General features: G+C 56.4%; 4 protein-coding genes across 13 annotated transcripts; 2 read left to right on the top strand and 2 right to left on the bottom strand.

Moving 5' to 3' along the window:
* Window positions 1-330: 330 nt before the first annotated feature.
* SPSB2 (splA/ryanodine receptor domain and SOCS box containing 2) lies at window positions 331-4,194 on the top strand. 5 transcript variants are annotated; one of them, XM_082349260.1, is made up of 3 exons: window positions 1,499-1,975; window positions 2,137-2,887; window positions 3,329-3,964. In XM_082349260.1, the coding sequence occupies exons 2-3, from the start codon at window positions 2,221-2,223 to the stop codon at window positions 3,400-3,402; spliced, it is 741 nt and encodes a 246-aa protein (XP_082205386.1). In that variant the 5' UTR covers window positions 1,499-1,975; window positions 2,137-2,220; the 3' UTR covers window positions 3,403-3,964. The 5 variants fall into 5 exon arrangements, with proteins under 5 accessions (XP_082205383.1, XP_082205386.1, XP_082205384.1 ...); XM_082349259.1 differs by having other exon boundaries at window positions 1,500-1,975; window positions 3,830-4,194; XM_082349261.1 differs by having other exon boundaries at window positions 1,716-1,877; window positions 3,830-4,194.
* Window positions 4,195-4,316: 122 nt separating this feature from the next.
* TPI1 (triosephosphate isomerase 1) lies at window positions 4,317-7,973 on the bottom strand. The gene is made up of 7 exons (XM_082349247.1): window positions 7,733-7,973; window positions 6,474-6,597; window positions 6,286-6,370; window positions 6,079-6,211; window positions 5,706-5,791; window positions 5,042-5,129; window positions 4,317-4,913 (listed from the first exon to the last, which is right to left on the bottom strand). Exons 1-7 carry the CDS (start codon window positions 7,956-7,958, stop codon window positions 4,795-4,797), a joined length of 861 nt encoding a protein of 286 aa, XP_082205373.1. The 5' UTR covers window positions 7,959-7,973; the 3' UTR covers window positions 4,317-4,794.
* Window positions 7,974-9,255: 1,282 nt separating this feature from the next.
* USP5 (ubiquitin specific peptidase 5) lies at window positions 9,256-22,203 on the bottom strand. 6 transcript variants are annotated; one of them, XM_082349175.1, is made up of 20 exons: window positions 21,972-22,203; window positions 19,062-19,187; window positions 18,749-18,893; window positions 18,418-18,551; window positions 18,116-18,261; window positions 17,687-17,871; window positions 17,125-17,219; window positions 16,378-16,571; window positions 15,577-15,648; window positions 15,225-15,312; window positions 14,971-15,096; window positions 14,311-14,464; window positions 13,801-13,975; window positions 13,103-13,191; window positions 12,083-12,274; window positions 11,437-11,580; window positions 11,206-11,351; window positions 10,833-10,986; window positions 10,505-10,589; window positions 9,256-9,880 (listed from the first exon to the last, which is right to left on the bottom strand). In XM_082349175.1, the coding sequence occupies exons 1-20, from the start codon at window positions 22,080-22,082 to the stop codon at window positions 9,787-9,789; spliced, it is 2,655 nt and encodes an 884-aa protein (XP_082205301.1). In that variant the 5' UTR covers window positions 22,083-22,203; the 3' UTR covers window positions 9,256-9,786. The 6 variants fall into 6 exon arrangements, with proteins under 6 accessions (XP_082205301.1, XP_082205303.1, XP_082205302.1 ...); XM_082349177.1 differs by having other exon boundaries at window positions 10,509-10,589; XM_082349176.1 differs by having other exon boundaries at window positions 12,152-12,274.
* Window positions 22,204-22,358: 155 nt separating this feature from the next.
* CDCA3 (cell division cycle associated 3) lies at window positions 22,359-25,091 on the top strand. The gene is made up of 6 exons (XM_082349264.1): window positions 22,359-23,034; window positions 23,249-23,423; window positions 23,691-23,817; window positions 24,077-24,370; window positions 24,508-24,611; window positions 24,738-25,091. The coding sequence occupies exons 2-6, from the start codon at window positions 23,304-23,306 to the stop codon at window positions 24,891-24,893; spliced, it is 801 nt and encodes a 266-aa protein (XP_082205390.1). The 5' UTR covers window positions 22,359-23,034; window positions 23,249-23,303; the 3' UTR covers window positions 24,894-25,091.
* Window positions 25,092-27,088: the final 1,997 nt, after the last annotated feature.

Here is a 27,088-nt window from a genome sequence, read left to right as displayed (position 1 = left end):
CTTGGCCTGCAAGCCCTCCTGATCTCACACCGACTTCCCTAGGCTTGCATCTCATGCTGCAGCAACCCTGAAATCTTCCAAGTTCCTCAAACCCAGCTACCGCTTCTGTTTTATTTTCATGTTGACCTCTCAGTCTGAATGTCTTATTCATGCAGCAACTCTAATCCAACCTCCAGTCCTGCAGAACCACCTCTCAGGCAAATTCCTTGTCATTCTTAAAGATTCAGCCCAGGGACTTTCCTGGTGGTCCAGTGGGTAAGACTTCGCACTCCCAATACAGGGGGCCTAGGTTCGATCCCTGGTGGGGGAACTAGATCCCACATGCATGCCGCAACTAAGATACGGTGTGCCACAACTAAGACCCCAGGCAGCCTAAATAAATAAATACTAAATAAATAAATACTAAAAAAAAAAGGATTCAGCCTGGTGTCATCTCCTCCAGGACACTTTCCTTTCTGAACTGCTTGATCTCTGGTTAGGAGTCCCACCCTTTTTACTCCTATAGTACTTTCTGGATATCCAGAATTTTATCTACCGCACGATAGATAAACTGTTTCATAAATGTCCTTGTAACTTCCTTGAGGATTCCCTGCTTAATCCTCAGTGCTCAGCACAAATGATTAAATTTGAACTGGAAACTGTTCTAAGTGCTTTACATGTATATAGCCTCACTGAATCCTCACTAGAGCCTATGCAGTAGATACCAATAGTATCTCCATTTTGCAGAGGGAGAAACAGGCATGAGGAGGTTAGTAAATTTGCCCAAGGTCCCCCGCCTACGGGCCTTCAGGTCTTCACACCCAGTCATCCTGGCTCCCCAGCTGGCATCATTTACCACTAATATTGCCTCTCTATAAAGTGGGCACCTAGTAAATGTTAAGGAAACAGGAATAGCTACGCTTAGTGAGTACAAACTATCTAGCAGACTCTGTGCTAAGTGCTTCACCTGGATTATCTCAACTCCACAACAACCCTGTGAGGTAAGTACCATCATTATTCCCATTTTACGTAAGAGAAAACAGGTTTAGAGAAGTCTGGCAACCTCTCCAAGGTCAGAGAACTAATTAGTGGTGTAGCTTCACTCACAACCAAGGTCTTATCCACACACTCTACCAGATGAGGCTGACAGCTCAGGAATGGATTGACGGGTAGCATGAAGGCTGGAACAGCACGCAGACCCATGACGCCTACCTCTCAGAGCCAGAAGCTCAAGAGTTCAGAACCTCAGGCACAGAGCAGGCTGACTCACAACCCGGGTCAGAAAAAGATCAGCCCAGTGACAGTGACCCAGAATCACCAGGACTCGGAAATAGATGTCACCACAGTGGAAGCCCTTCCTTGACCTCCTGTCCCATATCCCTAGGGGCTCAGGAGCTGCTGGCCCAGGAGGCTCAAAGTTCTTGACGGTGGAGAACAGACCTCCAAAGCGATGATACCATGAAAGGGTCAACGCCGAGCTTGGGCGGCCAGGGGCGGACTCCAGAGCAGCCGGGTGAGATTCAAGCGCCCGGCCCGCCTCCTCGCGGGGGCGGGGCCTCGGGGCGAGGAGCGGCCTGCGACTGTGACCAGAGGTTTACGGCCCGGGAATGGGCTCTACGCGCGACGTGCCCCCGGCGGCCCAGGCCGGAGCCGAGTGTTAACCGCCCCTCGAGGGGCCCCGCGGGGGCGCGGTCTCGGGGCGGGGCGCGACCTGAGACGGCGATGAGAGAGTTAACCGCCCGGCGGGGCCGTGGGGGCGGGGCCTCGGGGCGGGGCGAGGCCTGGGGGAGGTGCTGGCGGCGGAAGAGGCCGGCGGTCTGCGCTCGGCGCGCTTTGGCAACTTTAGGCTGGGCTGCTCCCGAGGACCGGCGACCTCCCGGCACGGGAAGCCGAGCGAGGTTCGAGGGCGGTGACAGGGGTGCGGGGCGCGCGAGGGGGAAGGTCCCTCGACAGGCCGAAAGGCGGCGAACTCGCGAGTCTCGAGAGACCGGGACAGGTGGGTGAGGGCAGGGTAGTGATGGGCCTGGGAGCTTTGGGGGAGCAAAGAGGGAGGAGCGGGGCGGTGAGCAAACCTGTGGAAAGGATGGGGCGCCTGGGTGAGGAGTCCCCTCCAGGATCCCTCGCTTCACACACTCTTTTCTCCCAACTCCTCTCTAGGTCGATCCCGACCGGGAGCTCGACTTTCAGAAGAGAGACGCCCCAGCAAGCCTCTTTAGGGGAGTTCTCCAGCTCCTCACCTCCATGGGCCAGACAGCCTCGGCAGGGGGCGGCAGCAGCAGCACCCACACCCCGCAGGCCCTGTACCCTGACCTGTCTTGTCCCGAGGGCTTGGAGGAGCTGCTCTCGGCTCCCCCTCCTGACCTGGGGGCCCAACGGCGCCACGGCTGGAACCCCAAGGACTGCTCAGAGAACATCGAGGTCAAGGAAGGGGGGTTGTGCTTTGAACGGCGGCCCGTGGCCCAGAGCACTGATGGGGCCCGGGGTAAGAGGGGCTACTCGAGGGGCTTGCACGCCTGGGAGATCAGCTGGCCCCGGGAGCAGAGGGGCACCCACGCTGTGGTGGGCGTGGCCACGGCCCTGGCGCCGCTGCAGGCTGACCACTATGCGGCGCTGCTGGGCAGCAACAGCGAGTCGTGGGGCTGGGACCTTGGGCGCGGGAAGCTGTACCATCAGAGCAAGGGGCCCGAGGCCCCCCGGTATCCAGCCGGACCGCAGGGTGAGCAGCTGGAGGTGCCGGAGAGGCTGCTGGTGGTTCTGGATATGGAGGAGGGAACTCTGGGCTACGCTATTGGGGGCACCTACCTGGGGCCGGCCTTCCGCGGACTGAAGGGCAGGACCCTCTATCCAGCAGTAAGCGCTGTCTGGGGCCAGTGCCAGGTCCGCATCAGCTACCTGGGCGAAAGGAGAGGTGAGGCCTGGGGCAGGTGTGGGGAGAGTAAGTTCTGTCACGGGGGTCTGTGGTTTTGGGATGGAAGCTCAACGCCTTACAAGAGCAGAGGGAACTGGCCTTCATCTGACCCGTCTCCTACCCCTATTCAGTGCCAGGAATGGCTAAGAGTCTTCACAGCTGTTACCTAACTCAATCTTCCTAACAGCCATAGAGGTAAAAGTAAGGCTTGGGAAAGCAACTTGCTAGTGAGAGGTGAACCCTCAGAATGGAGTGAAGCCCTGTGGGGATTAGGGCTTCACAGGAGAGATCAGCCCGTGGAGCAAGAGGTGCAAAGGGTTGGATTTGTCCTAGGCTAGGTGTACAAGTCCCAGAGGAAGAGGACTGGCGGTGCCAGGCGCCCAGGGTGTGTACCCGGCTCACTGGGCTCTGACTCTGACACATACCTACTTCCTTCCTCAGTCGAACCCCAGGAAGGAGCCGTTGAGGTCCAGGCACCTGGAAGAGCAATGAAGGAGGCAGGGCCTTGGGGCTGAGCGGACTTAACTGTTCTGCAGTTGCTGAGTCTGCAGCAGAGGGTGGCCGCCTCTCCCCCGTAGCCCAAGGGAGCTATTGTAGAGTGGAGGAGGGCCACCCTTCCTTTCACCTCCTCAGCCCCAGCTCTGGGGCCTCTCTGGATTCAAAGCCTGGGCCAGCTCCACGGTCAGAGCCGCCTCGGCCTGTTGCTTAAGACGGCCTTACTTAGAGCTTCACCCCAACTCCGACCGGGGACGTGTGAGATCCATGATGCGTCCGCCATAAGAGCAGATGCAGAACTTCAGGGCACCGTAGACCTCCCCTGAACCGAGGTGGGAGCAGACTTGCAGCAGGAAAACGGAAGGGACTCTGGGCAGGACCCCGTGGTTTGAGGATGTCTGGCTGGTGGCCGCACCCGTACTTACCTTCCCTCATTCTCTCTCCCAGCCGAGCCACACTCCCTTCTGCACCTGAGCCGCCTGTGTGTGCGCCACGCCCTGGGGGATACGCGGCTAGGCCACGTTTCTGCTCTGCCCTTGCCCCCCGCCATGAAGCGCTACCTGCTCTACCGGTGACCCCTGTGATACCACAGATTGCGCTGGGGCCTTGACCCACGCCTCGGGGGGAGGCAGCACTGCTGGCCTAGACCAGCTGCCTGAAGCCGGTGATGCTGGGTCCCACCCCACCCCAAGCTCTGGGGAGCACTGCAGCCCCAGGGCCACCCAGAGGGTGGAAGGGAGGGAGCTGTTACTCAAGGCTGCGGCAGCCTGGTACACAAGACATTTCTGCAAGTAAAAGTTGTAAGAGATGTGCTGCTGTAGAAACCTGTTTGTGGTTTTTTGGTTTTTTTTTTTTTGCACAAGGGTCCCGTGGCTGCGTCAAAAGGGAAGAAGATGATCTGGACAAGTTCAGTGAAGAAGGACACACCCCAAGGCTTAGTGCCAGGTGTTTATTTCCCGCACACGCAGGACTGCTCACAGACACAACACACACAGGCATCGGCACCGTGGCAGGGAGCAGCACCCCGGCCTCAGCAGAGGACAGGGCTTTCTCTCAGCCCCTGCCCTCGTGGCGTGAGATGGGACAGGACAGGGTCTTTCTCCTGCCTTCACTGGGGACTGAGGGGACCCATAAGCAAACACCCCTCCCACCTCTCAGCCAAGGAAAAGCCACCTTGGTGACAGGTTTAGTTCCAACTGTTACAGTAAGTGGAAGCGGGAGTGGCCTGGTCCCAACCATTACAGGGTAGGGTGTAAACGGTAAAGGAAGAGGTACACTTTGGATTAGGCCACAAGAGGCAGCAGGTGACACCATCAGAAGCACGTGTGAAGGTCGGGGGGCAGTACAGTTACTGGGCTTCTGAGCTACCTAGTCCCTGTCTCAGCAGGAAGGGTAGCAGAGATGGGCGGGGCTTATTGTTTGGCATTGATGATGTCCACGAATTCAGGCTTGAGGGAAGCACCCCCCACAAGGAAGCCATCCACATCAGGCTGGCTTGCCAGCTCCTTGCAGGTTGCCCCAGTCACAGAACCTGGGAAGGGAGAAGAGGGGGAGAGGGCAGGGATGGGAGGGGGTACTCCAGCCCTACCTCCATGTCGAAGAAGGACTCAATCGGGTTCTCAGCCCACTCCACCTCCGGCTGGAACCAAACCCACTTACCCCCATAAATGATGCGGGTGCTCTGAGCCACTGCATCAGAGATGTTGGACTTAAGCCATCCCCGGAGCTTTTCGTGTACTTCCTGGGCCTAGAACAAGAAGCTAGACTAAGACTTTCACTCAAAGGGGCAAAAACCCTGGGCACCAGTGGAGACAGGCAGTGTGGTTTTGGGACAAGAACCCTGGGATCTGAGTAGAACACCAGGGCTTCGATCCCACCCAGGTCCTGGAATGGATGTCCTTTGACATGTCACTCTCTTTTCTCCTGTCTTTTTTTTTTTTTTTTTTAAATTAACACCTTTATTGGAGTATAATTGCTTTACAATGGTGTGTTGGTTTCTGCTTTATAACAAAGTGAATCAGCTATATGTATACATATATCCCCATATCTCTTCCCTCTTGTGTCTCCCTCACTATCCCACCCCTCTTGGTGGTCACAAAGCACGGAGCTGATCTCCCTGTGCTATGCAGCTGCTTCCCACTAGCTATCTATTTTACATTTGGTAGTGTATATATGTCCATGCCACTCTCTCACTTCGTCCCAGCTTACCCTTCCCCCTCCCCTCTCCTGTCTTTTAAATGAGGGGTTGGCCCAGGTGGTCTCCATGACCCTCCAGTTCTACCAAGGCAGGGGAGATGAGGGTAGGGCTCCTGGGCTTGGTTACCTGTTGGGGTGTCGCAGTCTTGCCAGTACCAATGGCCCACACAGGCTCATAGGCCAGGACAACCTTGCCCCAGTCCTTCACATTATCTGTGGGACAGAGATCACAGGTGGAAGGGTGAACAGGAAGGAGATAGCCAGCTGTTTCCCCAGGGAATGAGTGACGGTGGCCTACTGCCCCCTGGCGGCCGTTAGAGGAACTCCAAGTGGCATCTATACCATCAGGGCAGGAGCAGAAGTGATAAGGATACAAGGGTTCTCACCCTCCCCTTTCCTGAATCAGCGTGGGGATCAAGTCAGGCTGCAGGGCATCTGACCCCACCCTCTGTGCCTCCGTAGCCCTGGCTAGGCTCAAAGGTCCCTTTCTCCAGAGATACCTGCGATGACCTTGGTTTGCTCGAAAACGACCTTCTCAGTGATGCCAGCTTCCCTCTCATCTAGCTTCTCCCCAATGCAGGCGATTACTCCAAGTCCCTCTGCCAGGGCGTGAGCCACCTTCTGCCCAATTAGCTGTTGAGGAACAGACTCGGTGAGACACCTGTCTTGGGATAAGCCATCTCTTATCTCCTCTCCTGGTTACTAACCTCATCTGACTCCCCAAAGACATGCCTTCTCTCCGAGTGCCCCAGGACCACCCACGTGGCTCCACAGTCTTTGATCATGCCAGGGCTAAAGGAAGAGAACAAGCCACGGTTCAGCAGGGAGCCCACCCTGTCGCTCTCCCCTTCATGAGAATAATGAGGGCTGCGTCCACCACCCACCCACACCTCACCTGATCTCCCCCGTAAAGGCCCCATTAGCCACTTTGTAGCAGTTCTGCGCAGCCACTGCAATCTTGGGATCTAGCTTCTGCCGGGCGAAGTCAATGAAGACGGTGGGGGGTGCGCAAACCACCTCTGAGGGATGAGACGGTGACAGAGGGGATGAGGTCACTGGAAGCCTTCATTCCCCAGACCCCATCCAGTGTTCGGGAGCCCCCTAGCCTTCACCACTTTCTTAGTTCTGCTTTTGCCCTTTTTCACACCAGCACGATAATCTCTGTTCGCTCTGCAGCTCAGGCTGGGCCTGGACCCAACTCTTTGAGCCTTCCAGGTACCCCTGAGAGGCCATGGCCCTTGCCCTGCCCTCTGCTCTTTTAACAGCTATGGCTCCGATTTCCCCAGGCTATTCTGGGCCTGGGCACCTCCTAGACTCAACATTCTCTGGGGGCCGACCCCGCCTCCCTTCTAAAATAGCCCATCCCCACCTTCGGAACCGGGCCAGGCAAGGATTTTTAGCAAAAGCAGAAGGGGCCAACTCCTGGGGTTTGTACTGGTGTCTTTGGGGGTAATAAACCAGAAGGGGATGCCTCTTGATCAGACCCGGGGTTCTGTGACTTAGGTGCATGGGACGGGAAGAGCTGAGGACTGCACTCTGCCGTGGGTGGCAGCGAGCCGACTGGCTCATAGAGGCTTGGCGCTTTCCCGTTTCCAGGCTGGAGAAAGCGGTAGGATCGCTCTTCACTCCCAAATGGCTCAGCCCCTTCCGCGGAAGGCAGGAGTCATGCAGGCCGCCGAGGGGAAAGGGTCAGAGCGGTAGCTCAGGAGGCCAAAGCCACTCGGCCGCCCAGGCAAGGCGCGGGGAGGAGTCTCGGGCTACGTGCGGCGGCGCACGGAGCCCGCGCCTAGGGGGCAGCTTAAGCCAGTACTCAGCCTCCTCCCCCACACACCGGGCTGCCGCCGGCCTCTCCCGATCGCCCGCAGGGGCTGGTCTCCGCTTCCATCCCTGGCTCTCGGCGGGTGCAGCCCCCGTCCACGCCCCGGGGCCACCATCCTCCCGACGACCCACAGCCGGAGGGCACCGTGAGATGCGGCCCCGCCTTTCTGCGTCGACACACCCCGGGTCCTGCGGCCGCGGGGCCAAGGCCCGGACCCCGACAGCCCTGGTCCCCAGCCGTGCACGCAGGGCCACGCGGACACCGGCTAAGAGAGCTCGGGAGAGGGCGCCGCCACGCCGGACCTCCCACCCCGGCCCTCCCTGGCCAAGGCTCACCGGTGTCGGCCGGCACCTTGGCCGCGTTCAGAGTGTTGATGAGCTCCCCCAGATTGTTCTTCCGCCCGTTCATCTTCCAGTTCCCCCCCACGAAGAACTTCCTGGAGGGCGCCATTGCGATGAAACCGGCACACTGAAGGTCAGGAACAGCGCGCAACCGCTTCCACTGGCCGCTTATATAGAGCGCGGAGAGGCAGAACTCCGCCCCCCCCGCGTCCTCTGCCATGGCTGGCCCGGCCCGAGGAAGCCCTGCCCCCCGGCCCCGCCCGCCGCCCGCGGAGGCCCTGCCCCCGGCCCCGCCCGCCGCCCGCGTTGCAAAGTTCTGACGTTACCACCATTCTTGTAGCAACGTTCCAGGGCTGGCTGGGGCTCACAGTCGCTTCAGCCGCAATTGCCAGACTTTGGGGAGAAGGCGAGAGCTGTGCGCCTGGCAGGCACTCAGGGGAGCCCCCTGTTCACGGCTGCAGCCCCCCAGAGAGCCAGAGGGATCCCGAGGGGGGCGCTGGCTGCAGGCCCGGCCATTCTACTCCCAGGCTTGGCCTCAGAGCCCTGAGGGGCTTCTCTCCCAACTCTGGGAAAATGAACCCCCTCCCCCCATCGGAGCGGCCACATCCCTGACTGCTGAGCAGGCACCTTTGACCTACCAGGGCGAGCCCAGCGCAACAGAAATTGGGCAAGTAACAGGGTTCAGAGGCGGAGGGACAGCCCACGTTGGCTGGAGACGGTGCAGCTAAGAAAGAGGCAGTTCAGAAGTCTGCCCTGCCCCCAGGAGTACCCCACTTTTAAAAAAAAAATTATTTTATTATATATATATTTATTTATTTATTTATGGCTGCGTTGGGTCTTCGTTGCTGCGCGTGGGCTTTCTCTAGCTGCGATGAGCGGGGGCTACTCTTCGTTGCGGTGCGCAGGCTTCTCATTGCGGTGGCTTCTCTTGTTGCGGAGCACGGGGTTCAGTAGTTGTGGCTCGCGGGCTCCAGAGCGCAGGCTCAGTAGTAGTTGTGGCACACGGGCTTAGTTGCTCCGTGGCATGTGGGATCTTCCCGGACCAGGGCTCGAACCCGTGTCCCCTGCATTGGCAGGCGGATTCTTAACCACTGCGCCACCAGGGAAGTCCATGGAGTACCCCACTTTTTACTCCAGCGGGCCAAGGACTGACAAGGGACTGCAGGGCCTGGGGCCCAGGGCTCCCTAGCCACTGGGGACATTTAGGAGGTACCCATTTGGGCCCCCTCTCCTGTGATGGCTGGAAGGAAGGACTCTTGACCCCATCTGTGCTCTGTGTCACCCCACTCCACTTTTCTTCATCTGACAGCCCGCACCCCTCAGCTTTCCTCTACTCCCCCAGTGCTCACCTCACTCAGCCCCCAATCTCCCAAGAGCGCCAGAACGGTAAAAAGCACACAACTGCCTACGAGGGGGCACGAGGGTCAAAGGGCTGGGGCCAAGAGTTTTCAGAAACTGGCCCTCCTGCTAACCCCAGGGGGTTAACGGTCTCCCCCAAGTTATCAAACAGGACACAATTGAGCCATTGTACTTTTATTCACATCCTGTATTTTGGCATTTTCCAGAGAAGGACAGGGGAGAGACAGGGTGGGGAAAAGACTGAGGCAGGAGGGTGAGGGGGGTCCCCATTTCCCTTATGTCCCTCCTTGCCCGACCACACGGGGAGCAAACACAAAGTGGGGAGGGGAGGCACAGAAGCCCCCTCCTGTGGAAGAGGCTGCACAAAGCTACACCCACACCACACACACAAACAAGCCCGCTCCACGCCAGGCCGGCAGGATCACAGAGAAGCAGGGCACTATGGGGTCAAGGGCAGGAAAGCAACAGTTTCCTCACAGACAGGCAGCCGGCCCCTCCTGTGCCCTTCCTGCTCTATCCCCAAAGTCTCCCGAGTGCCCCTCGCTTTGCTTGGCCATTCTCCCATGGCCACTAGCTTCTTCCCTGCTACTGGGGACGAAAAGAAAAAGGGTACAGAGCAGGGGGGCGCCCATCCCTCATGCTGGGTGGTCTGTCCCCCACCCTCAGTGGTAAGGGCTCAGGGCAGGCTCTTAGCTGGCCACTCTCTGGTAGAAGTAGATGTAGCCCAGGTCCTTGGGCGGCTTCTCAGAGGCACACACTTTCTGGTCATTGTAGATCACCCATCTGGGGAAGGGGGTGGGGGAAAAGGATGAACAACCCGGGCATTCTCAACTCAGTCTCTCTGACGTGGCCCCTGGAGTTGACCCTGGTGACTCTGGGGCGAAGGCTCCCAACATTCTCTGCCTGGGTCCCCAAACCTACAGTCCAGCTGCCACCTGTCTCAAGGGAACGTCCCAATCTCACAGGCTCATTCCTACTCTACTCGGTGTCTTCAGACCCTGTGGTATCTTTACAGCCACCTGCGCCCATTCCTTTTAGGTAGGGGTCAGCAAGCTTTGTCTGTCAAGGGCCAGACAGGAAATGTTTCAGGTTTTGCAGGCCATCCGGTCTGACACAACTACTCAGCCTGCCTGTTGCAGCATGAAAAGAGCCACAGGCGATACATAAACGAGTAAGTGTGGCCGTGCTTGTAAAAACTTTATTTATAAAAGCAAGTGGCGGGATTCAGCCCTTGGGCCCTCGTTTGCCCATCTCTGCCGTCAGGCTTTCTGTCAATTTCTGGTGAATCTGCGCCCCCCACCAGGCAATGCTTTATTGTCCCTCACAAATATTCTAGGACTTCCAGGATGGCCCCTCCCCATCCCCAGAAACACTGCCCCATTCAAAAGGTACGTGCCGTCCCCTCACCTGCCTTCCTTCTTGACGTGGCAGACGTAGTGACCACACATGGTTGAGGTGCCCATGTGACTAATGAAGGCGAAGAGCTGATACTCTAGGGAGGGAGGGGGAGGGGAGGAGACAGTGAGGGCGGATGCATCCAGCAGCTCACACCCAGGACGGGATTTCAGGGAGTGTCGATCAGCCCCCGAGGATCCCACCTTCAGGAGTCACGTGAGTGGAAGGAAGCTTCTGACCTCTGTGCCCCCCGAGGGAAGCAGAGCTACCTTGGGATGAGGACCTGGAAGCCGACTGGCTAGATTCTCCCAGGCCCGTCCTGTTTCCCCGGGACACTCACTTCCAGGACCGTCCCGGACTTTAGGTCCCACCGGTATGGACTCGGAGATGGAGTCGGCAGCTGAGCGGCCCTCGGAGATGTCCATGGCAGCTTCTGCGTCCAGGTCGTCTATGTGACTGAAGATCCAGTCCACAGCCCGTTCTAAACTGTTATTCTGGGAGAGGAGGGAAGCATTACTTTTTATTTTTTAGCAAAGTCGGGGCCAAGAAAGCCCCCAGTGAAGGCCTCTGCTCCCTTATCACAGCCACTAAAGGGCAGAGCCCCAGACTGGCCGTACCACACAGGTCGTCCTCGGTCTTGCTCACGAGGGATGGAACCTCACTCCCACCCGCTTCTTCCCACAGGTCCCGTCCTCGTCTGGGGGCGCCCATACCGTGGCCCGCAGGGCTTTCAGGGCCTGGTCCCGGGAGAAGCCCATGGAGACGATGGTGGTCACACAGTCCTCTGGCGGGGGGTCAGCTGCTGCGCTTGTGGAGCCGGGCCCGCTGGAGCCAGGCAGGATGAGGGGGTTTGCAAAATCTGCGGATGTGAAGGGGCTGAAGCGTTTGGGGGAGGGTGCTGGCCCTGCCTGCTCACCACCCCCCAGCTCCCCAGCTCTGCTTACCTGGATCATCCATGTGCGACATGACCCAGTTCATGGCGGCCTCGGCCCCGCTGTTGCCCGTGTAGTAGACGGCTTTGCGGCAGGCGTCCATCGGGAAGCCCATCTCCACCAGCTGGACGATGACCGATTCATCCAACATGGGCGCTGTTGGCGGAGAGGCGCGGGCACAGGGGCCTGACTCCCTGGGCCACTCCCTGGCCCTCCTCGCTCCCACCGTCCACCCCAGCCCTCTTCCAGCCGCCCGTCCAGGTGTTTTTCCTCCATGGCCTGGCACCTTATTCCAGAACTAAAATGACAACACAACATCACGTGTGGCCAGCAGTATATCCTCAAGGTACAGAACTGAGGCTAGAGGTCCCCCAGGGAGGCCCTTCCTTGCCCACTCTCTGAGAACAGGCCGTTTCTGGAGTATGAGAACCTGCCCCCGCCCCTAGCCAACTCGAGGTGAACGAGGGCAGAGGCGATTAGCCACCCACACGGAGGATGTGGCTGGGGGTTCTCTATTGGTCCTCATGTCCATCAGGAGGGCAGAGGAAATTCGAAAGGGAGGACAGGAGAAACACAATGGACAGGGACAAGGGGAGGCAGGCAGAGAAGACCCCCCATGAGCAAGGGAAAGAGACAGGCAGGAAGAAGAGTCACTAACATGTCGGAGAGGAGAAGTGAGGGGAGCAGAAGGAGTCTTCGTCTTCGTTGCCATAGAAACCAAGGCTACCTTTGGGCTCATCCGGAGTGACCAGGGGTGGGGCAATGTCGGGCAGCTCCTCCTCTCCAGGCTGCAGCCCTGTGCCCCTCAGCTGGGAGATGTCTAGCTCCTCTGGCATCTCGATGGATACATCTGCAAGTGGAACAGCAGGACAGAGGTCACCTCAGCAGCTCCCCGAGGCCCTCTGGGGATAAGCACTCCAGGAATCTCAAGCCCCTACCCCCATCCTGCTCTGTACTAAGATGCTGCTCAGAGCGGGACCCAATGCAGGGGTCTCAGTGTAATAAAAATAATCACGGGCCGGGGTTCAGGAGACCAGGATTCCAGTCCTGGATCTACCACCAATGAGCCATGAGCCGGGAAGGGGCCTCTGACTGCGCCGCAGAATGATTCTATACTTCCGTGGGGCTCGACTTATCTAGGGAATGAAGTTAATTCTGCAGTTCGCAAAGTCATCAGGGGCCTGTAAGGCCCATGAAAAACTGTTTCAAGATTATCAAAATGAAAACATCTTACCAATTATATAAAACTATGAAGATAACTTTTGGTTTTAAGTCATAACTATAAAATCGAAGAAGTGTTAAACAACAAGATCCTACTGCACAGCACAGCAAACTGTATTCAATATCTTATGATAAACCATAATGGAAAAGAGTATTAAAAAAAAAAGGAATGTGTATATATAACTGAATCACTTTGCTGTACAGCAATAGTTAACACAATGGTGTAAATCAACCATACTTCAATTAAAAAATGTAGTGAAAAAAGTAAAAAATCAAAAAATCAAAGAAGTCTTAATATTTTTAGTCAGCTCTTTTCAAACTAGACACATTTTGAAACATCTAAGGTAACGTTTCCCCTTTCAGAGGGAAGCTGGAGAAGCACTAGTTGATGTGTTAAGGCCCCTTCTTTTTCTAGCACTTTCTGCTTAACCTCCCTCGCTCGTCCCAGCCACCATACCCAGTTTCTTGGGCACCCAGTCTAAGCCGAAGGTGAACTTCTTGATCTGGATGACCAGGTAGTCAGGGAATGAGGCAAATCGTGTGGTCCTAGGGAAGAGAGAATGTCCTGGTACCCAGAGAACCTCTCCTGAAAGCCCCACCCTCAGCCTGTCATGGATAGAAGGCCTAACAGCCCAGAAGACACTCCATATTCTTTTCTTGCCCTGGCCAGGCATCAAAAGCATCTGTAGACAAGGAGAAGCAGAAGCCGGGGAAGTGAGGGGGATGGGGGGTGTCTCACGGGCAGGAGCGGCAAAGGGGCAGATGGCTGAAATCCCGGAGACCAAAGACTCTTTCACATCTCAAGTGCATGCCAATGATGGGTTAGCAAAAAGTAAGATCATCTACTGGAAGTTTCAATCCTGTCCACGACTGTTACTAAGTGCCTGTGCTTTGCCAGGATTGGGGAAGTGAGCGGAGAGAGGCTGCCCTGGGAACTGATCCCATCCCAAGAGAGACGAGGGACTGGTAGGGGCAGGTCAAGGTAACGTGTTGCAGTTATCCGAGTCCACTCCTGCTAGGGCCTCTTGGACCAGGGTACCAGCCTCAACTGATGCAAGTCTGAGATTCTGACCACAAAGGGACTCGAGAATGCAAAAAAAGGCTGACAGCATCTTTGGGTTTACCCTGACGCGGGCCCGGAGCCACAGGACTTACTTGACGGCTACTGACTTGGCCTGCAGGGCCGTGCTCCAGAAGTCATCCACCTGCTCGGGGGCCCCATAGGCCTCCAGGCAGGAACTGAAGGGCACCTGGGCCCGGACCAGTTCTGGCAGTGGCAGCTTCTCCTCTTCGGCTTGCCGCTTCTTCTCCTCGTACTCCAGGAGCTCCTCTGGTGACAGAATCGGTGGGTGGATCCCTCAGAGGGGGCTGCCTCTTTCCCCCCTTAGCCTCTCCCTACTGGCTCTGAGTCCACGACCACCTCAGCTCCTCCGCCTCCCCAAACCTACCGGACACACGTCCGTCTGTGATCTTGCCTCTTTCTCAACACAGCTCTGCTGACCAGCTGCAGGCAAGGTTAATCCCGCCTGCCCCCAACAGCCCCGCCTCGGCCCTCTGGCTGGGGAGCAGGGCGGACCGCGGGCTCTGCTTCTGTAAGGCACCCAAGCACTGCTCCCAGGCCTCCGCCTCCGCCTCCAGGCCCCGCTGGGAGAGCAGAGTGCCCACCTTTGTTCAGGGCCGCGTCCATGGGCACAGGCAGCTGCATGATGTAGTCCACTCGCTGGGTGTACTTCACCTTCTCTGTCGCCAGGCACTTGATCTTCTCCTCCACCAGGAAGCGGAACACTTCGTTCGGATTTTCAGAGCTCCGGCAGTTCCTCTACGGGGGAGAGGCAGGCTGGGGAGGTCTGAGCAGCCACGCACGGGGTGGGAGCCTAGAGGAGTCACTCGGGGGGTCAGGGAGAGAGGGGAGTGGAAGAGAGACGACCACGAAGAGGGGCAGGGATGCAAGAGCACAGCAGAAGCCTTCCCTCATCAACCCCGCCAGTTCTGGCCCATCCGGGCACGGTGGGACTAGGTGGGACTGCGTGGGAAAGCGCCTGTACTTTCTAAGTGCTAAGTATCCGCCTATCGTTTTCTTTGGGTGCATCCTTCATTAGGCTGCAAGCCCAGCGACTGTAAGGGTCACTCCTTTGCTGCTCTCCTCAGGTGCAACTGCTCCTCGCGGGGAAAGCTCAGGGCGCGAAGGCTGTGGGGTCCCAGGGGTGGGAGTGGGTTAGGGCTGACAGGAAAGAATGGGCAGCACGGAGAAAGGAGGGAACTGAATCGCAGGCAGACAGAAGGAGTGTGATAAGCGCCCTCCCTCGCCACCTTCCCCGCCCTCACCTCCACCATGTTGATAAGGTGAAGAAAGAACTCTTGGGCATCCTGCTGCCGGTTGGTGGAGAACTCGGGGTGACCCTTGCCAATGAGGGCCTTGAACATCCGAGGGGCGATGCCATCTTGGACTTCCTAGGCAGAGCCAGGGCGGCGATTCAGCTGGGGCCCAAGAGGCCACCAAGTGGCCTTCTTTAGACACCTCCCGGATCTCAGTTTCCCCACAATTCCAGAGCCTGAAAGGGATGGAGGCCCAGACTCACCTTTTGTTCTGGCACCTGCTCCCCATCGCCCGACTCTGGTGCTGGCTTGGAGTACTCTCCCGAGAGAAGGCCATGGCCCAGCTTGGCCCTGCGTTAACATCCAAGAGAACCACTCAGCTTCCGCCTGACACCCGTCTACACCGGATCCTCCCCAATTCAGCCCCTGCACAAAGCCCCCTTAGACAACTCTCTAAAATGTGAAAAACCTTAGATTCCATGGGAACCCGACTCAAGGCAGACAGCATGCCCAGAAGGCAGTCATCTGAAAGCCTCTAGCTGGCCAGGGGCTAAACTGCTGTCCACTCCAGGGGGTCACGGAGGAGCAAGAAGCCACACAGGACTAGCTACATACACCTGGGTGCTGAAATCCTGGGTAGGGTCCGTCGGGGCGTTCTGGAAGATCTTCTCCAGCTTATCCACATATCTGAGAGCAAAGGGAAGGATCATTGGAGGGGCTTGGGCCCAGGCCCAGAGGAAAAGGGAAGGGAGTAATTATCTACTAGCTCAGGGAACAGGTTCCCTCCAGAGGGGGGAGGCACGCAGTTGACCCTTGGGGTCCACTTCTTTCCAGCAACCTGCCCTCCCTCCCATTTCCAACTCGGTCAGCAGGCAGGGCACTCCAGCCCCCTCCCTGAGAGAGAGTCGGGGGAAAGGAGAAGACAGCCCAGGAGAAGAATAAATACGGTTCATATTCTTTGAACAGAACGTGTCAATATGTTCTAAGTTTTCAAGCGTGTACCAGGCCTTCCCAATTAGACAATAAACTCACTTATGCTGAGAACCTGCCTTTCTTCTCTCGTCACGTCCTTAGCCCTCCCCTATCCTCAAATGCTCCATGTACCTGTTAGGTGCTCACTTGATGTCACTGGCCTAAAATAAAGACCACATGCTAGCCCTTGAGTCAGTCAGGAGGCCTCAGGGGGCCCTGGTGTTGGGCGTCTGGCCCCACCAGTGGGTTTGTGTGTGGCCGGGTTGATGGTGATACAGCCCTAGAACCTGTTCCCCTCGCAGAGTACCAGGAACTAAGACTGAGCTAGAACAGAGGTCCTGAGGGCAGCCAAAGGAGGGTGCCTGGAGGCTGGCCGCCAGGGGAGGAGCGGGTGTCAGGGGCGCAGAGCCCAGGGCCCGGCCTCGGGGAGAGGGCAGCACTCACTTCCTCTGGAAGTCGGGGATGCTGAAGAGCACCTGGACCACCGAGTTGAGGTAGCAGCTGTTGCCCAGGTTGCGGATGCCTGTGTAGCCGGGCCCGAACAGGGGCTTGAGCGGCACCCCCGACTCCTGGATCAGCTCCCACTCGCCGATGCGCTGGTTCATGTCTATCTCCAACTCCGTCATCGTCTTGTCCGTCTGCACGGGAAGGGGCACCTCAGTCAGGCTAAGGAACGCAGCCCTGCGTCTTTTCCGTTCTCTCACTGGGTCTAGGACGAGAGCCAGCTGGAGCCTGCAATGTGCTGAATTATGGGCTCTGACACGGGAGGCCCACTGGGTATCCTCCAGTGCAAGTTCCGGAAGGCCACAGGCAACTGTCCCAGGGGCCCGTTAGGCAGCAGGCCTCTGCCCAAATGAGGGGATGAGACGAACTCAACTCCCCCGAGCTGAAGCGTTCATCCATGCTGAAGCCCCACCTTCTCACCCTCAGATCACCCAAGCATCGCTTCCTCAGGGCCATTTCCTCCATCCCCTGGACTAGGTGGCCCCCTGGAAACTCCTGCACTCCCTCCACAGTCTGCAGTTACTCCCGTATCTGCGTGAGCATCTGATCAATGCCTGCCTCTTATCTGGAATATAAGCCTATGAGAGCAAGGGCCACCCCGTCTCATTTGCAGTGACCAGCACATAGTAGGAGCTCAGCAGTAGTCAATGAATGATGAAATGATTCTAGAAGCTGAAGGGGTCTCACCTTCTGCATCTTCAGCATGTCGATACCGAAGTGGGACAGGTGCTCGGCCAGGTTGGGGTCCAGGACCATGTCATCCTCGTCATATGAGTACACGTCTAGCACAGGAGGCAGGAGCGGGGTCGGAGGGGGCGGCTCAGGCCCAGCCTGACCACCAACCCCACCCCCTGCCCTGAGAGGCCTCGGTGGGACAGAAGGACGAGCCGTGAGGGCAACGCTCTCAGCTCCCTCGAGCATCAGTGAGGCCATAAGCCCTTCTGGGACGGGCTGTCCGGGAAGATGGGGTGAAACAGGATAAGGGCTGGAATTCATCGTGTCTCCACCCTATAGATAAGGTTCTAGAGTGAGACGGGTTCGAAAGAACGCTCACTAAAAGATAACGATGGTAACCTCTAGGAAGGGGACTGGGATTTGGGAGGTTAACTGAAAATTCAGTTTCACTGCAATATTTTCATCGTTTATCAAGAGAACAAACTCGCGTCTCGTTCGTGTCATGTGAAATGAGTTGACGGTTAAGACCCAGGGGTTTCCGCGTGGAGGCGGGCGGCCGGGGGCGGGGTGGTACCAGCTCCGTCGGGCGTGATGGTGCCCAGCTTGACGGCTAGCGGGTAGCCCGACTCCCGGTAGTGCTCCACGGCGTGGTTGTTGCCGCCGCTGCCGTCGAAGTAGCGCCGGCCACAGAGGATGGAGCCGTCGGTCAGGTTGAGCCACAGGTTCTCCCTCATGTCGCACTTGGAGCACTTCCAGCCACTAACCCCGGGAGAAGAAAATGAGCCGAAATATGGGTCAGGGGTTTATGGGAGCGGTGGGTGCCCCGCTGGTCCAAGACCTCTCTCTTCTCCTCTCCTCTGGAGGTCCCCTCGCTTAGCTCAGCTCCCCCAAGTCTCCCTCCTTATCCTGCTCCCGACCCTCTCTCCCACCAGACCCCCAGGAGGGTGGCCTCTTTGCCCCAGCTCTGGGGGTTGCACCCCGAGGTGGAGGGGCCAGGCCTCACCAGGGAGGGATTCGAGCAGGGCTGTCCAGCTGCTTGAGGTTGAAGGCATGCTTAGACACCTGCCGTACTTCCCCATCCCAGGCCTGCACCTCCTGCTTGCGGGAGGCTGAGTCGGCCGACAGTAGGGCCTCCACCGCACTGGTCACCTGGGGGAAGCAGAGGGTGAGAGACAGGACCCAGCCCACAGCCCCACATGCCCCTCTAGCCCCGTGGTCTTCAGCTTTCTCGGGCCTTGCCCACGACATCACCGCTCTGGCCCCGCCTGCCCAAGAATCTTCGGTAGGGCAGGAAGGTATTCATACCCGATCTCTGACCATGTCAGGCAGTCCCCCCAACCCATCCCGGGCTATCTCCAGGTAATCCGGCAAAATGATGATTTTTACATCCTCATCGTATTCAAACTTCTCCTCGCTGAGGTCAAACCCGCCTTCGACACCTGGTAAGACAGGGAAGAAGAGGGGGAGTAGGACCACCACCACAGGTCGACACCCCTCCTCTGATACAGCACTTCACCTTGTCCCCTCCAGAGCTTCAGGGCCACGGATCAGGCCCATCCTTCGGGGGCTTTCCTAGCACCTCTGAGAGCAGGAATGGCCAGCTCAGGGAGGAGGACAGGACGGCAGCGATGCTCACCGATAGCCAGACGGGTGGGCTTCTTGCGGGGAGGGTCTCCAGTGCTCGCAGTTGTGTCTTCCTCTTTCTGCAACGAGGCAGGAAGGGCAGCATCAGCCACGAGCACCAAGGGAGGTACAAACGAGGATGGACGGGATGGAGTGGGCTAATCTCGGAAGAGAAAGGAGGTAAAAAACACACGTGCTGGGTTTTAATGACACCAACAGAAATAGGTGAGGGGGCAACTGAGGCCTGTGGGAGGTCAGGATGGAACAGACAGATTCAGTACGGGGGCCCCGTGGGATGTGCCCGAATGTCCTCAGGCCTTGCCTACCGGGCGCCGGGTCCGGCGGAGGTGCAGGTAGACTCGCTGGCCCGTCTTGTTGAAATGTCTCTCCACATACTGTTTCCCAAAACCCAGGAATGTGTTCATGCAGATGTAGAGGCCACCCTCGGACTCCTGCAGGACAAGAGGCAGGGGAGGGGACCCAGGCAGGATGAAGCCGTGCCAGGGGAAACCGAGACCTGGAGTCAGAAACTGCTGGCTTCCGGAAGAAAGGCCTGTCCTCAGACACCGTGTGGCTTTTGGCGAGTCACTTAGCCTTTTAGGACCTGGCACCTGGCGAAGAGTCTCCCCATCCTCCTGTGACTTTGATAACAACCCACAAGGACACCGGGGCTGAGCAACACCTATCAGTCACCATTCCTCTTCCTTCTTGCTCCTTCTTTGGAGCCCTTTGGTATACTGCAGAGAACTCCCTTTACCTCTTTCCTGGAGCCTAGAGATCCAGAGAGTGAATGGGGATCAACTACCATAGACTTGGAAAGACCTCCATGTCAGACACTGAACCTAATCTAGGGACACCATGACCAGCCCCACCCGACCTCCAAGATTCAGCAAACCTTCCAGACCGGACAAGCACAGATGCCAGCACCTGAACAAGACACCTAAGCCCGAGCTTGCCAGCAAGGCCAGACCTTTCCCTTCCCTCACTCTACTAGGCAGTCGAACCCTGGTCCACACTGGTCTCCTCCTTCCTTGCCTGCTGAGGCCTGGCTCCAGGGGAACAATGCCTTGCTTGGGGCTCACAGCTGAACTGGGACCCAGTCTGGCAAGGACATGAAGTCCAGCATTCTCCAGTCACCGCCCTGATGCTTCCCCCTGCCCGCCCCCGACCAATAACCAAATCCCCACTGAAGTCCCATCAACCTCCAACCTCAAAGCCATCCCCTTTCTAGAACCATCTATCAACACCTTCTAAGACAACTAGAACACATATAACCCAGGAAGAAAACAGGGAAAGACAAGTATCCACTGTAAATCACAGCTGAGGAGGGAAGATGGGCTTTCCCCAAACTGAGCAACTCCACCCGTGCCCTTGTGAAGAGAGTGATGGAGAAGGAGGAGGAGGAAATTGGACAACAGAGTCTTCCCTCAGATCCAAGCAACGACAGGCATCTTCTTCCTGGAATTAAAGCCTCAGTGGCCTTGAAATATTCTCTGCTGTGAGTTAAAAATAGGGCACCGCACCGCAGTTCTCAGTCCCATAGATTGCTCTGTACCACTCCCTAGAACAGTGTGGGTTATAACGTTCATGAACAAATAGAGCATTTCTCATCACGGAGGTCAAATAAGCTCTTTCTACCATGAACCCAATTTGAAGATAATCAAATATGCCAGAAGTTGGTTAGCAAAGCCAACCAGTGGAGATCTCCTGACTTGGGGTGAGAGAAGGAAAGTGTAATGAGATTACAAAAACCCCTTTTGGATTATTCAAACCATTACTAAGGAGAGGGACAGGAGTGTAGAGAAGGAGCCACTGTAGGTAACTGAAAGAAGGGAGACTTCTACCATCTGTTGATAATTAAGGAAAAAAACCTTTCCCTCCTGAGAAAGACAGTGCTTCACCAATGCGTGCACTTGATAAAACTGGGAGGCCTGTGGGAGCTCTGCAGTGATTAAACTCCTATGTTGCAAATAGAAGACACTGATTCCACCAAAGATTGGGAACCCTGGAGCTCTGCTCTGAACAGCCGTCCTCTTTTAGCTCTGCCAAAGCCAGACTTCAGAGAAGCAGCACATTGTCTGGGGCCCAGATCAAAGCCTAGCAAACCAAGCAACCTACAAATCACAGTGATGATCCTGAACTGGGCCTCAGATCACGCTGCTATCCTCAGCACTGGCGATGCATTAATGAAGCCTTTCCACTCTGACTTGCAGTTTTCCCGGCCATGAGCTGGTCTGGCTGAACACCCTGGGCAGGGCCCAGCAGCGGCTTGAGGGAGGGGTGGTGAGGGGGGCGGATCCCAGCCAGGCTGCTGCCCTCTCAGTTCAGGCTCTGGCCTAGCTGGAGGCTTGTGTCTGCCTGAGGGAGTCACAGGAAGGCAGAACTGCAGGAAGGGAGGGAGGTACCGGGTGGAGCCTGCAAAATGTGAAGCACGGTGTGGGTGGCGGCTTTGCCTAACTAGTCAAGAGTGGGAGCGGGATGGGAAAGGGGCCTTAGTATCTGCCACGAAAGAAACCACCTCTCTGGGAATACTTTCAAAAGGGTTCCCTCTGCTCTCTGTGATGGGCGGGAGAAAGAGAGAGGGCTGCGGCCATAATTCACCTCAAAGGAGAAACGACTAGAGCTTTCCTCTCCTCTTTCCTCCCCTCCCTACCACCAATGACCCACCTCCCCGGCCCCTGTCCATATTAACCATGGGTGGAGGCTCTGTAACTCTGCCTTTTTCAGAACTGGGCTTCTTCAAGGCCACTTCCAGACTACTAGGCGCCTGGGAACTGCAGTCCCCACCCTCCTACCCCAACCCGGGCCCAGAACTGCGTGGGGGGGGGATGGGGGGGAGTCGCACCATCCCTCCCACACGAGACTACAAAACCCGGAGAGCCACGCGCGATAGGCAAGGCCAACTCCCAGGCTTTCGCAGGGGTCCACATGGGAGATGTAGTCCGGCAACCGGGTTGCCCCTCTGGCTTAAAACGGTAACGAAGGGAGTGAGCGACTACAATCCCCACAGTGCTCCACGAGACCGGGTGTGGGTGAGGCGGGCGCGGTGGCTTCCGGGGGCGGTAGTCACACGACAGCTCCCGCGAATTCGAAGCAACGGCAGAAGTAGCGTGGGAGACTACAAGTCCCATGGTGCACCGCAGGGAGGCGGTGGCCCAGGACTTGCAGGCCCCGGCGGAATGACCAGGGCAATGGAAGGAAGTCGTGCTCCCTGCGGCCGTGGGGAATGGGCTTACCGGTGTGTCGAAGGAGAAGGCGCACTCGTCTTTGTGGACCCGGTCTCCAGCCTTGGGGACCCGGATAGTCGGTAATACTGACAGCAGCGCCTCCTCACTCAGCTCCGCCATGACACCGGCAGCAGCTCCTCCACACACAGCGGCTCCCACCGCTTCTAGTCCCCCACCCCCTACCCTTTAGTCCAATGAGCGCCACTCGTTAGGTGCATGCGCTGAAGGAAAGACGCGCGAGAATGGCAGTTGGACGGAGCCTGCCCGCTAGTGCTCCGCCCTCTGCCCGGCTCTTGACTATCGCCAATGAAAAGCGCTTCTAATGCAATCGATGCTCGGAAGAGCCAATCCCACTCCTCCAGGGCAGAGCGCACGTAGAGCAGTGAGGTGGGCCCCGGAGTTTTGGCTGCTGGGACTCCGGGACCCTACAATCCATTAGCGTGCTGTCTATTGAAGAGCAGAAACGGACGGTGGTTTAAACCAGTCAATCCCAGAAACTTTCCTGGGGACCTGTCCAATGGGAAAATAGAAGGGCAGTTGTAGTATTGATATTTGAAAAGGGGCTGTCCAATGAGGCGGGGTTTGAGAGTTAGTGTCGAGTGATTGCTAACTCCGTCGACCAATAAGGATTACGATCTCTTTGGCCTCAGAAAAATCTTCATAACTCCGTCTCCAGCTGGATATGTACATAATAGCGTAATAATTCATGATTCTATTTTTTTAAAAAATCATTTGATTTCGAAACGGAAGGTCTCAAAAGCTAAAATTGGCATTCTGCAAAGTCTCACGACAGACAGCTCGCAGCCCTATACTGAACAAAAGTCCCCCTATCGAGGAGGCGTCACCCCTGGCAAGTCAAGCCGCCGTCCATTGGCCCCACGGTCCCCATGATAGACGTCCTCCCAGCCCAATGGCTTCCTGCGCTGGAGGCGGGCCTCACATAGCGGACCTATAGGAACCAGGATCGACTCAGCCAATAGGGTCAGGGCAGGGGCGTGGCGGGAAGTTTGAAACTTCGATTCGGGAGTTGAGGATCGAGCTGTTTTGCACCCAAAGCTGGAACTGGGGCCCGGTAAGTGATTTGAATAAATTAGTGAATAAGTTAGAGGGCCCAGGAGGCCCGGAAGGAGCTGCCTTGTCATCTGTATCAGTCATTATCCCCTCTGAGACCTCTGGCCCGGCGGCCAGGCGCTTCCTCAGCGGCGAACTGGGGAAGTTCGGGTGGTCTGGAGTCAGAGGGCGAACGTGGTCGCGGTAAGGACTGAGACCTGAGTCACTTCTCACAGGCATCCCTTCCTCGCCCGGGCCGGGCCCTGCCCCATCCTATTTCTCCTGGTTGAGATGGGCTCAGCCAAGAGCGTCCCAGTCACTCCAGCGCGGCCTCCGCCTCACAACAAGCTTCTGGCTCGAGTGGCGGACCCCCGTTCACCCAGCGCCGGCATCCTGCGCACTCCCATCCAGGTACTCAGGGCCCATCCAGGTACTCAGGATCGGGGTGGGGGAGGCAGCGAAACTGTCTGAATTTGGGGGCCTCTGCCTAACCTGATTCTGAGAGAGCTCACTCCCCGCCACCACCCCCCGCCTTATTTTCCACATTCTCAATCCCGGTGAAGTAGGCTGAGTGTCTGAGGGCCTTGGCAATTCCCGTCTGGAGTGTGGACCTGAGGCTAGAGACCTGGGGGTGGAAGAGTGAGGGCCCAGACTTGTTCTAGCCTTTGGTCCTGACAGGTAGAGAGCTCTCCTCAGCCAAACCTGCCAGCAGGGGAGCAGCTGGAGGGCCCTAAGCAGTCCCAGGACTCAGATCCCCGCTCTCCTACCCTTGGCATTGCACGGACACCTATGAAGGCCAGCGGAGGTAAGTGTTGGGCCCAGGGAATTCTGGTAATGCTGTCACCTAGCATCCTTGGGTGACAGCATTATCAGAAGGGGCCTCCATCCTCCTGCTTTGAACCCATGTCACTCTTTTCTCAACACTTTGCTCCCTCTCATCAACTTGTCTCTTCCCAATCCCTCACCCACCAGGGCATGACTCCTAAGGCTCATGTATCTTTTCCTCCTTGCTGAATGATTTGTAACAGAGGGTCACTATCTCACTTCACTTCTCCCCGCCATAGAGCCCCCAAGCCCACTGGTGAAACAGCTGAGTGATGTATTTGAGACCGAAGACCCCACATTAAGTCTTCCCCCAGAGCCTGTTCTGCCCCTAGAGACACCTTCATCTTCTCAACTGGACTTGCCTCTGGGCACCCAGTTTTCCCTTGAGGATCAGATGCCACCTTGGAGCCAGACTGAGCTCCCCTCCAGGCAGGTGTTTTCCAAGGAGGAAATAGGACATGCCTCAGAAACCCCTATGGCCAGCCAGGACTCAGACAAGCCCTTGAGAGACCCCGAGACTCCTCGATCTTCAGGTACAGAATCTAAGGGCAAGGTATGGGGTAGAGAAATTGGGAGAACGCTCTGGGATAATGTCCATGAATGGATGGAGGAGAAATAAACTGTAAACCCCTAATGTTGGCTCCTTGTTTTAACTCCTTACCAACCCTAGGTTCTAAGTGCAGCAGATGGAAACCAAACAGCAAGGTGCTAGGGAGATCTCCTCTCACCATCCTGCAGGATGACAACTCCCCCGGGACTCTGACACCACGACAGGTAAAGGGAGAGAGGGTGAAAGCTATTACTAGGAAATCCAACGTAAAGATGGGAGCCCTTTTCCCTGATCTTCTCTGCCCTGAACAACCTCCCGCCCTCCCTCACCTTGCCCACTGCCTTTTGCAGGGAAAGCGGCCTTCTCCCCTGAGTGAAAATGTTAGGGAACTAAAGGAAGGGGCCGTTCTGGGAACTGGACGACTTCTGAAAACTGGAGGACAAGCATGGGAGCAAGGCCAGGGCCATGACAAGGAAAATCAGCACTTTCCTTTGGTAGAGAACTAGGGCATGCACGGCCTCAGCACCGGGACTCACCAGGGGCCTAGTGATATTCTGTGTCCTCTCACCCCTTCTTTCCCTGGGAGACTGGAAAGGCTCGTTTTCTTCAACTCCCCCTACACTACCAACTCTGGGACTGAGAGCTTCCTTGGCTTTCTTTGTGTCTTATGTGTTTCTGTATATTAAAGCAAGTGATTTTAAATGATTTTTTTTTTACTGGAGTATAGTTGCTTTACAATGTTGTGTTAGTTTCTGCTGTACAGCAAAGTGAATCAGCTATACGTATATATATATCCCCTCTTTTTTGGATTTCCTTCCCATTTAAGTCACCACAGAGCACTGAGTAGAGTTCCCTGTGCTATACAGTAGGTTCTCAGTTGTCTATTTTATGCATAGTAGTGTATATATGTCAATCCCAATCTCCCAATTCATCCCAGCCCCCCTTTGTGTCCATACATTTGTTCTCTGTCTGTGTGTGTGTTTCTGCTTTGCAAATAGGTTCATCTGTACCATTTTTCTAGATTCCACATATATGCGTTAATATACGACATTTGTTTTTCTCTTTCTGACTTACTTCACTCTGTATGACAGTCTCTAGGTCCATCCACATCTCTACAAATGACCCAGTTTCGTTCCTTTTTATGTCTGAGTAATATTCCACTGTGTATATGTACCACATCTTCTTTATCCATTCGCCTGTCGATGGGCATTTAGGTTGCTTCCATGACCTGGCTCTTGTAAATAGTGCTGCAGTGAACACTGGGGTGCATGTGTCTGTTTGAATTACGGTTTTCTCAGGGTATATGCCCAGCAGTGGGATTGCTGGGTCGTATGGTAGTTCTATTTGTAGTTTTTTCAGGAACCTCCATACTGTTCTGCATAGTGGCTGTATCAGTTTACATTCCCACTTAAATGATGTTTTTAAGTGTTATACCTAAACCTTGCACTGGGTCTTCTGTATGCAGAAAGGCAGCCTGGGGCGGGGGTGGTGAGGGGGGCTTGTGTTCCACTGCCTGAGTGTCCCGGCACTGACACCTCCAAGCCTCATTTACGCACCTCCCTTAAATCCTCGTGTTCCCCAGGGCACTGTCCTTGGCCCTTTCCTCTTGCTGTCCCTGGGTGTTCACTTCTAGGGCTTCATCTGTCACTCATCTGTATTCTGGTGACATCTAGGTCTCTCTACCTAACCCTGATCTTCATCCAGCTGCCCCAGAGGAACTTCAGAGCTTGTCTAACGTTGAATTTGTGATCTTCCCCCCAGAGTTATTCGTCCTCCCCTATTCTCTCTCCCTGTGAATGACAGCACGATCCACCCAGTTGCCAAACCCTAACCTTGGCCATTACCTTGAATCCTTCCCTTTGAATATCCCATAGCCTAGGCGTTGGTCACTTCCTCCTGGCGACTCTGCATCTTTAATCCCTTCCCCACCCCTTCCCTTCCCCCTCTGTCCTATCGCTCTTGCATTTCTTGCCACCTGCCTCCTACCTTGTTTCCCTCCATTCCCTCCAGGCTCCCCTTCCTCCATTTCATCAACCGACATCGCTGCCAGGGCCGTCTTCCCGAGGAGCATCACTGATCACGTTACTACTCCGCTCAAAACTCTTCAATCGTCCCGCGTTGCCTGTAGGATAAAGTCTAGACTTTTTAGCTTTTTTAGGCCTCTTACAATCTGATTCCTTCTCAACACAACCCTCCTGTACAAACACACACATATGCACCAAAGGCAGGCAGTGGGGAACCGTTGTGCACAGCCCCACTCCCAGCCTCCTTCTCCTCCTGCCCCAGCTCAGGCCTTGCCCATGAGGCTTGGGCTCCTGCCTCCACCCTCCTTTCTGCCCACAGCTCTCTGGTACCCAGCCTTTATCATTGCACATGTAATACTTTATTACTTAAGTGGGACCTGCGTCTGTTTGGAACAGAAGTGGGGTGGGAGGCAAACATCACAGACATACCAGGGCACTACTTTATTGCCAGTGCTTTAGGAGAGGCAAGAAGGTAGACAAAGGAGAAAGTACGAAGAAGGGGGCCAGGACCCTAGTGGTGCCAGAGCCATAGTCACGGGGCTGAGGGCCCTGCGCCACTCGGGTCTAGACAAAGGTGGTGGCTCTGGAGGTAGGGGGGGAATCCTAAGGCCTGTGGCCTCAGATGGGAAGCCTGCTAGGCCTGCCAAGGGTGGAGGTCTGGGGGTCCGCTGTCCTTG

The sequence above is a fragment of the Balaenoptera borealis genome (genome assembly GCF_965194805.1).
Source record: "Balaenoptera borealis genome assembly, chromosome: 13".
Lineage (NCBI taxonomy): Eukaryota > Metazoa > Chordata > Mammalia > Artiodactyla > Balaenopteridae > Balaenoptera > Balaenoptera borealis.
Note: the sequence above shows the minus strand (reverse complement) of the source record. Positions and strands in the feature narration are given on the sequence as shown.

Bases quoted from the DNA above. Each gene is read 5' to 3' on its own strand.
- SPSB2 (XM_082349257.1), top strand. From the start codon at position 2,221: ATGGGCCAGACAGCCTCGGCAGGGGGCGGCAGCAGCAGCACCCACACC.
- TPI1 (XM_082349247.1), bottom strand. From the start codon at position 7,958: ATGGCAGAGGACGCGGGGGGGGCGGAGTTCTGCCTCTCCGCGCTCTAT. The intron at 6,598-7,732 runs GTGAGCCTTGGC...CTCATCCCTCAG, and splicing joins CAAGGTGCCGGCCGACACCG to AGGTGGTTTGCGCACCCCCC. The intron at 6,212-6,285 runs GTTAGTAACCAG...GTTCCTCAACAG, and splicing joins TCTTTGGGGAGTCAGATGAG to CTAATTGGGCAGAAGGTGGC.
- USP5 (XM_082349175.1), bottom strand. From the start codon at position 22,082: ATGGCGGAGCTGAGTGAGGAGGCGCTGCTGTCAGTATTACCGACTATC. The intron at 14,465-14,970 runs GTGAGGGCGGGG...TCTCCCCCGTAG, and splicing joins ACCTTATCAACATGGTGGAG to AGGAACTGCCGGAGCTCTGA. The intron at 12,275-13,102 runs GTATGGTGGCTG...TTCCACTTGCAG, and splicing joins CTGGGTGCCCAAGAAACTGG to ATGTATCCATCGAGATGCCA.
- CDCA3 (XM_082349264.1), top strand. From the start codon at position 23,304: ATGGGCTCAGCCAAGAGCGTCCCAGTCACTCCAGCGCGGCCTCCGCCT. The intron at 23,818-24,076 runs GTAAGTGTTGGG...TCCCCGCCATAG, and splicing joins ACCTATGAAGGCCAGCGGAG to AGCCCCCAAGCCCACTGGTG. The intron at 24,371-24,507 runs GTACAGAATCTA...TACCAACCCTAG, and splicing joins CGAGACTCCTCGATCTTCAG to GTTCTAAGTGCAGCAGATGG.